We start from the raw sequence: 8,828 nt of genomic DNA on the forward strand, positions 1-8,828 counted from the left end.
GACATAGTTCTACATCCTGCTCTGGTGAATAGCAACTGGGGTCTTAAACAGCTTGTGCGCAGCCATTTAAGGTGCAACTATTGATCTCTTCCGGTCTGGAGAAAAGACGAGCAATGCAAGACGCAGGGCACACAGCAGTGTTCGCAACCCTGAGACCAGAAGGACTAGGCGGTGCCCAGCTACCACTACCGACTGCTCTGAAAAGGGTCCCGCTGGCGGGTCCTGGATAGAGTCGGAGCAACTGTGGGACAGAAGTCACACTCATCCAAGAGACCAGGCTGACTGGTTAGAGAGAGACTGGTGGGGCCCCAAGACTGCGGCCTTTATCCTTCCAGCCAGGAACTGGACTCCACTCGGTGTTAGAATAACCAACCACTCAAGCTCAAAAGAGCAGCACTGACCCAAGGACCAAGTTCAGAAGGTCCGGGGAGAAGGAGGACTAGGAAACACAGGGAGGAAGTGGGATGACCAGTGGTGCATGCAGGGGGCTGCAGTGGAGGCGCTGAATCAGTGTGTAAGAATTACTGAGTAAAACTATGATCTGCTCCGTAAACCATCACAATAAAAAGTTAAAATCCCCCTGGTACAGTCCCCACAATGTGTGCCCGGTCCTCTCCTGCTACATGCGTTAGGATCCATTGGCCCAACTGCACGGGACAGATGGGGTGGGGAAGACCCAGGGGGCCTGCTCTGAACCCTGAGTCCGCCGGCAACAACTGGGCAAATGGCGGATGAGCAACTCGGGGCCGAGCAGCCGTATCTGCAAAGTGGGAAAAACAACAGTACTGAGGGTTGCTGTGGAGACTGCGTACCGTGCTCAGAACGGTGCTGGCTGTACCGTCAGTGCTAATGGGCGGTCCCTGTGACCGGCACACAGCCGGAGGGGACAGAACACATTACCATTGAGAAAATTGCGCTGGTTCTCTAGAATCTGGTTGACTTCGTGGATCCACGTCTGCCGGACACTGGGGCTGGATGAATGCAGAATAAAGGTCTCCACCACATCCCCTGTCCTCGACGTCAGCGCAAATTTACAGGGGTCGTTCTCCACGTTTTCCTCCAGGCAAAGGCAGCTCACCTGAAAGACAGTGCAGAACCGTGACTGCCACCGGCCAAGTACAAAAGGACGTCTGCCTACTGTGTCAAACCGGAGGCCACCACACTCAAACCCAAGGCCGCCCGGCAGACTCAAAACCACCTCAGTCAAACTCCAACCACCAGTCAAATTCAAAAACCCTGCAGCCAAACACGAGCCACGAGCCAAACTCGAGACCCCCACAAACTCAAACCCCCAGTCAAATTTGGAAGCAGTCACTTTTTGGGTGAGCTACCATTTTCCCACCTCAGAGTGAGATAGTTTCGTGATTTTTCATGGTGCTGTAATTACCCAACCACTAACGCACAGGTTGGCGGTTCAACGCCACCAAGAAGTACCTCAGAAGAAAGGCCAGGTGGTCTACTTCTGAGAGAACAAAAGCCATCGAAGCCTTACGGACCGCCTTCTCACCGCTGTCAGATACCTGCCAGATCAGGCCCAGGCTTCATTCCTTCTTTCTTCAGTGCCAACATGTGACATCAAGTACAGTATGTGACAGATACTGGATACTGGTACACAGAAGAGAATGTGTGTGGGGCAGGAGTGACTTCCTGTCCAGGGGACCGAGTGCAGGTCGGGGTGCATGTCACAGGCACGTTGTGAAGAACCCAATGGGGTCCATGGGGAGGGCAAGGTGGTATCAGCTAGAGCGCTGCCCAGCTGCAGGCCTTCGACTCTCCTTGGGCTCAGGATCGTCTGCAGCCTGGAGACTGCGCCCAGCTGTACTTGCTGGATCCTCCAGGAGATGCATGGAGCCACGGGGAGCAGGAGATGGTGTGCTGTCTATGGACAGAGGGCAGGGGAGTCCCTGTACCCGAGGGCTGGGCAGCTAGGGCAGGAAGGCTGGGAAGCTGAGGGGGATCCTCTCCTCCCTCTGCTCCTTCCCCTGCCGCTGGTGTGTCCTGGCCGGGAATTGGGGCCATGTGCTGTCCCGGCCACCGAGAATCAGAACAGACTCACTGGCAGACAGACAGTTCTCCCTTGGTGGTGAGAATGGTTTGGGCTTAGCTACTGCCGGGAAGTTTGGCGGTGCCACGGATGCAAGTCCTGGTGATTGGTTTCAGTAAGGCCATCGCCCTGTGGGCCTCGGTGCTAGTCGGATGCCTGAGGGGCCCCTGTGTGCTGGGGTCAACAGCAACGGGGTCTTTCTCTGGCTCGTTTGTCTTTCTCGTTCTTGGGTGAGGAGACACCTCCAAGCAGGAGAGTGTGCCTGCCCGGCCTTCCCTGAGCACCTCCTTGGGTGAATGAAAAGACGACCCCGAGGCAGGCATTGTTTCTGCTCACAGAGCGAGACTCCTCCACACGGAGTGTCTCACATGGTCCTGGAGGGCAGGGCACACAAATCACCTCGGAGGAAGGCTGCCCGCCATGGGATCCTCTGCACACACACAAGACCCAGGCTGGCTCCCAGCCAACCTTCGCCTATGCCCCCCGCCAGTCTGTGGGGGCTGGCACGTTGCTGAGGTGCTGACCAGACTGAGACAGACAAAAGTCTGAGAACCGGCCGGGGAGAACCCTGTGGATGGCTCCGGCCCATAGTGGGGATGGTTGGGGACGGGACGGTGTCTGTACTGCGTGTTAGGAGGTTCCCCACGAGTCAAAGGCTGCCACCCCCACTGCCACGCAGAGGTGACGCGAGTGCTGGGGCAGATCGAGGTTCCAGACCATACGAGGAAATTCTGCAAACACTCAGGAAGCAAAGGGCCAACCTAAGTCACTGCCCATGCCAGCAGTTGATCACCGTCTGTGCCCCTGCGCCACAGCTCGTACACACCATGGCATGCACACACCCACCCACCCACCATGGCACTTGGTACATGTATCACACATGCATGATGCCCATGTGCAAGGTATGTATGTCTGCAACACAGCACACAGTCACACATGATGTGCACACACGCACACCATGTTATGTGCACGTGTACCACAGTGCACACGGTTGTACCACGGCACATGCACACGTCACACCACAGTGAGTGCGCCCATACGGGAAGGCACGCAGAGACCCAGCCCGCGTCACCTTGATGCTGTTCCTGAACAGGAAGCCCGGCGTGGAGAAGCCGCTCTTCCTGTCGAGCGGCTCGCTGAAGATGACCATCTGCTCGAAGAGGAACACCCGGCGCTCCTTGCAGCGAGGCAGGAGGCCCGCGTCCTGGTCTGTGACCAGGAACGTGTCCTGCAGGAGCAGCTTGCCCTGGGCGACGATCTTGCCCTGTGACACACAGAGGGGGTGAGACCCCCCCACAGAATGGGAACCCGCCTCTCATGCAGCAACTCGCCTCTTAAGAGAAAAGCCCTCCATGTGTTAGCCTCAGAGACAACACTGGTCTAGTTAGCATCCTTGCCAACTTTTGTAGAAGCCCCTGAGCTCATTTACAACCAGAGACTAAGGCTGGGTCCACACCAGCTTGTCTGGGGAGACCCTCGGGACCCGGGTCAGACAGCACGGGAAGTGGCTATACCTTTCCTGGTGATTCTGCTGGGAGCTTACGTTTGAGAAACAGCTTTTAAACGGAAATCCTACTTCTCTAGCAACACTGTAGTGAAGACAAGCAACATTCCCCCCACCCCCGCCCCTTAACTCGGTAGCTTGGAATATTTTTAGGGTAACAAATAAGCTCACTGCCTTCGAGCCAATTCTGACTCATAATGACCCTGGGGGCCAGGGTAGAACTGCCCCTGTGGGTTTCTGAGCCACCCTGCCACCAAGCCACCTCCGACTCATTGTACTCTTCTGACTCGTGGAGACCTTCAGTAGAATTGACGAGCCTGCAAATCCTTAAAAGAGCAGGCATCTTTTCCCCATGGAACGAATGGCTGGTGGGCTTGAACCACTGACTCTGAAGCCTAACCTGCAGGTAGGATGTCACGTGAGTAGCTCGGCAGGGCGCACTGCAGCCTCATGGGAAACAACAGTGGCTCTCACGGCCTCAGTGCTGTTGACAAGGGTCTATGTACCAGGGGCAGAAACTCGGCTCCAAGGACATTCTCTGGGCCCACCTCGCTAACACAGCCCTACCGGTTTCTGCCACAAGGCCCTGGGTTTGGAGCGAGGCCAGTCCCACTCCCCAAAGCAAGACAAATATGCAGAAAAGAGGCAGAGAGAACCTATCAACCATCCGAAGTCAAGCGAGAAGGTAGAAAAACGCAGCAAAGGATCTGCATCCTACACGTGGGGACAAATAGCCCGAGACAGGGGTGGGGGTGGGGCAGTTTTATGGAACGTTGTCTGCATTACATCGAATCCCTGCAGGCGCCCCACGTTCATCATGTCGTTGCACCGCTTGGGGACGATGCACATGACTTCCACAGCTCTCTGTTGGGGGAGAAAGCAGAGTCCAAGTTCAGTTTCCTCCAAACCATGGAGAGCCAGTGTGGAAAACACACACAGCTCAAGGGCTGGGTTCCTCTCCCCCATGTTTCCTGCCCCCCAACACACACAGGAGCCAACCCCCACTCCCAGGGACGGCTGTGGGCCTCCGACACGCCTGGGAGACGGGGAGGCTGCAGTACCTCGAGCTCCGATGTGTCCAGGCTAGCTTTTTTGGAATACTTGAGGAAGTCCTGCAAGGGAAATGAAGAGAACTCGGTCAGTAGTAGCTAACTGGCCGGTTCGGTCAGACCATAGGGGCCAGGCTCCATGCCGAGTTTGCTCCGTCCGTCCTCCCCTTCGATGTAAAAGAAAGGCTCCTTCCTGGAGGGCCAGCTGTGGTACTGGACCCCATCTTTCCACGGGGGCCATGGCTGCTGTTTCACATCAGTCAATCCCTGCCTCCCTGTACATCCAGCTCCTAACTTTCTTAGATGCCGGAATCACAATCCATTCCATGAGTCCCTCTTTATCATGGAAAAATATGTGACTTCCCTACGGGTTGTGTTTAATCACCAAAACAAACCAGGAGCCATCGCCACACCAACAGAGAGGGCAAGGCGGGGGTTACCAGTTTTGTTTTCTGGAAGACCCCCAGAAGATTAGAAAATACCGAAGAGAGCCGTCTCAGAACATGATCATGGGCATTTCGATTCAGCTGGATGTAAGGTGTTCAAGTTTACGGATTTACTTAGAAATATCTTAAAAGTTAACCAGATTACATTTCTATTTTGGTTCACCATAACCCCTCCCCTGAGTGTACCCCGGCTCTCTGTCATGGAGGCTGGTCTCCCCCAGCACGCTCTCTCACCTTCAGCAGCAGCTGGTATTTCATAATTCTCTGCACGGGTTTAATCAACAAGTCGGTGAGTTGTAACCTGTGGCCAAGGCGTTGCTTTAAGTCCTGCCATTTTAGGGCAGAAAAAAAACAAGAGCTGTAACGTTGATTTTTGTCAAGGGGGATTTTCCCGTCTTCCTGCTTGCTGGCGCTGCTGGCAGAAGTCACCTGAGAAGCCGCTCCCGTCTGCATCTCACCGCCCAGTGCGAGAGAGCGCCACACGAGAGAGCGCCACACGTTGACTTGTAGAGGTACTTTTCTTTCTTTCTCAAGAACTTTTATTGTTTACAGAGTAGATCAGTTTTTACATTCAGTAATGCCTACACACTTTGTTTCAACTCATGCTTCAGCATCCCACCAGCCCCCGCCCCTCGGAACTCTGTCCTCAGGTTAATGCTGGTTACTCGCGGGGTGTGCCCCTCGCCATTGCTAGGCTTCCCCCCTCAGAGACCCACTGTTTGGCTGGAAACCGAGCCACAGGGCTGAGTTCAGTTCCAGAATTTGAGGTGTTTTCCAAATCAGTAAAGCTGATGTACAGGCCTCCCCTCAATTTGCCTTCTTTCATGTCTCATTTTAAACATGCATTTTATTTGTACCTCAGGGGACTAAATGCTACATCAAGGACTATTCTGAATTAATCACGAGCTCTGCACTGAAAGTGCACGAAGACACAGATTTTCACGAGGTAGGGCTCTCTGTCTGACGGAGGCTCAAGGCTCCCGCAGTCTGCCTCTGAGCCCCAGCAGTGCGAGGAGATTCAGAACTGGGCTAGTGTCTGTCTGTCATGGTCTTACCTCAAAGAAGGTATCGATGTACTCCGAGACAATGTGCTCAGACTTTGGTTTATTTTGACAATAAACTATGTACATGTGCAACCTTCTCTCCTAGGAACGAAAAAAAAGGCGGGCACGGGGTTAGAACCATCACAGGTACCCAAGGACCGGAGACCTCGCACGTTTCAGCACCTTAACAAAGGCGTTTCCCAGAGCAGAGCTGCTCCAGGACCCTGTCAGGGGCCCCTGTCACCGCCCCCGAGGGCATGCCAACCCCTCACTCCATCACTGCTCCTGTGGGTGTCCCAGGCCCCTCGCTTTACACAGACGTGGAAGAGCAGGCTTGAACGTTAGGGGAAGAGGCACTCCGCCCTTCAAACCCACTAGCAGCCCCAGCAAGTGTAGTTGTTTGGGGAAGGAACTAACAATAGCCTTCCCCCAAAGCATTCGGCACTGTTCCGTGCACACCACGTTGAAACAGCCGCCCGGCTTCCTCTGAGGGCCTACGTCACGCTCCTTCTAGATGCTCTTTGAGTTTGGGGAACAAAGAGAAGGCTGAAGGAGCAAGACCAGGGCCAGAGGGTGGATAGGTAAGAGATTCTTGCAGGACAGCCTTGCTGCCCTCAAAGTATGGATAAGTGCAACATTGTAATGGGGGACAAAAAACCAAACCAAAAAACAGAAGAATGGCTTTTTTTTCTTCCCATCATCTGTCGACAGTTTTCAATTTGTCTAAAAGTCTTCATAATAAGCCCCTGTGATTTCCCTGTGTCCTTCGAGACACACTGTTGAGATTACTATCCCTTTGGGATCCACCAAAAGTAGCCACCACCCTCTGAGCGGCCCTCTCTGCCCAGCACATACCTTGGAAGGCACCCAGAGGAGAGGGAGACACTGCGGAGAGAACTTGTCTGCAGGCCTCCCCTGACCGCGAGGGCATGTTTAAACACGTTTTCTCTGGAATAAGCCCATGTGTGGGTGACTGGAACCCAAGGGGCGACCCTGGCTGTTACGGTCAATCCTAGCGTACCCCTGCAGGCCCACTGACATTCTCTAACATTCCAGCCTGAGGGTCACCTCTGGCACCCTCTGACTAGTGGGGTGGATGTTAGCTGAACAGCCGGGTGACCGGGAAGCACGCCATTCATAGGTGAAGATGCTAACAGAGGACTTCGTTCGAGACTCAACACCGACACCAGCCAGTGGAGAACGCATGCCCTCAACTCGGGCGCCCTGGTCCACCCCAGGGGGCTCTGGTGCTGAGGCGCAGCTGCCAGTGGCAGTGCCACGGGGGACCGCTGTGGTACTTACGTGCTGGACAAAAAGGGACCCCAATTTTTCCGGATCTTCAAGGCACTTCTCCAACTCGCCTAAAAAAAAGCTGCAGGCACAGGGGCGACATTAGAACCACGCCCAGCCGGCCTCTCATTTCAGGTTCAGGTTCACATTTTGAAAACACCTGTTTTGACATGACTAACTGGGATGCACCAAGTGGAGACTTAATAAACAGCGTTTGTCAGGACACTGCCTCCAGGCGTCCCCACAGAGGGACACGAGGCTAAAGACAGGGCAGCATGCCCGTTCTTCAGGTAAATAACATTTTTTTTCTCCTGCGTCTTCTCAAGGAAACAGACATTAGGATTCCTGGTTGAGAAAGGAGCGAGAGAGGAAGGTTTCCAAACAATGAGCAGGGTTTTGCTTCTGAAAGTCCAGTCCTTGTACTTAGTCCAGGCATTTTTTGATGGGCTTCAAAAGGACAGCAAGAGAGAGACACCACTGAACGTGCTGTTCCGAAAGTGGTCAATGTGTCCCCGAGAGTCCACTGGAGTAAACCCTACAGGTTGCTGTTGTTGCCACGGAGTTGACTGCTCCTCAGAGCGGGCCCCTTAGGCTTTCAAGGCCATGACCTTGAGCAGGTCTCCCGGCCTCTGGGTAGGAACAAACCGCCAACCTTCCAGCTAACTGCCGAGCTCTTCACTGCTGCCCAGGTGCCAAGACATCACCACAGACCAAACCCACTGCCATCGTCGATTCTGACTCATGGCGACCCCACAGGGCAGAGCAGACTCCCCCGTGGGTTTCAAAGGCTGTAACTCTTTATTATAATAGAAAAGTGTGTTCTCATCTTTCCCCCGCAGGGAGGCTGGTGGTTTTCAACTGCTGACCTTGAACTCAACATGTACCCACTATGCCACAGGTCTCTTTGAGACATTATGTTTGAGGGACATGGAAATGAGGACTCTTGATGTGGGCTCATTTGACACGCACCATGGTAACAGCAGCTCCTTTATGCAGTGCATTGCAAAATTCCAGCGGCATGCTCACAGACGCTGATGCGGAGGGGACCGGGGTGATGGCATGTCAAATTGGAATGTCCTGCGCTAACAGAGATGGTAGCATCTGACCCAGGTTTAAAAGAGAGGGTGGGGCTGTGAAGGTGCTGATTGTGTGCTCTGAGCAATGGGTGGAGACAGGAGGCTCGTCTGGGTCATGCGGAACACAACAGGGCAGCTGGGACATTCCACTGTTGACTTGGCGGCGGCGTTAACAACCCGAGCAAGGGGCCACGGTGGGCCTGCATGTGTGATGATGAGGCTGGCAGTCGCGGTGCAGTGCCCCAGCCCCCATGAAACGGAATCTCCTTTTCTCATGGAATCGAGTGGGGAAATGGGATCCTTTCACATCTCTGTAGCAGGCACTTGCACTTAATCCAGGGTTGGCTGTCATTCTGAGGTTAATTAGAAACATTAA

General features: G+C 54.2%; 1 protein-coding gene across 1 annotated transcript in view; it reads right to left on the minus strand.

Moving 5' to 3' along the window:
- LOC123521108 (triple functional domain protein-like) overlaps window positions 1–8,828 on the minus strand; it is a 34,266-nt gene that overhangs the window by 21,966 nt on the left and 3,472 nt on the right. The window contains exons 4-8 of the mRNA XM_045285278.1: window positions 5,278–5,344; window positions 4,610–4,660; window positions 4,335–4,412; window positions 3,117–3,308; window positions 901–1,078 (exon numbers count right to left, since the gene is read on the minus strand). Of these exons, the coding sequence (XP_045141213.1) occupies window positions 901–1,078; window positions 3,117–3,308; window positions 4,335–4,412; window positions 4,610–4,660; window positions 5,278–5,344 (566 nt within the window). The remainder of the gene's footprint in view (window positions 1–900; window positions 1,079–3,116; window positions 3,309–4,334; window positions 4,413–4,609; window positions 4,661–5,277; window positions 5,345–8,828) is intronic.

Source organism: Echinops telfairi, unplaced genomic scaffold (genome assembly GCF_000313985.2).
Source record: "Echinops telfairi isolate 266 unplaced genomic scaffold, ASM31398v2 ScPeMD7_7469;HRSCAF=8507_1, whole genome shotgun sequence".
Lineage (NCBI taxonomy): Eukaryota > Metazoa > Chordata > Mammalia > Afrosoricida > Tenrecidae > Echinops > Echinops telfairi.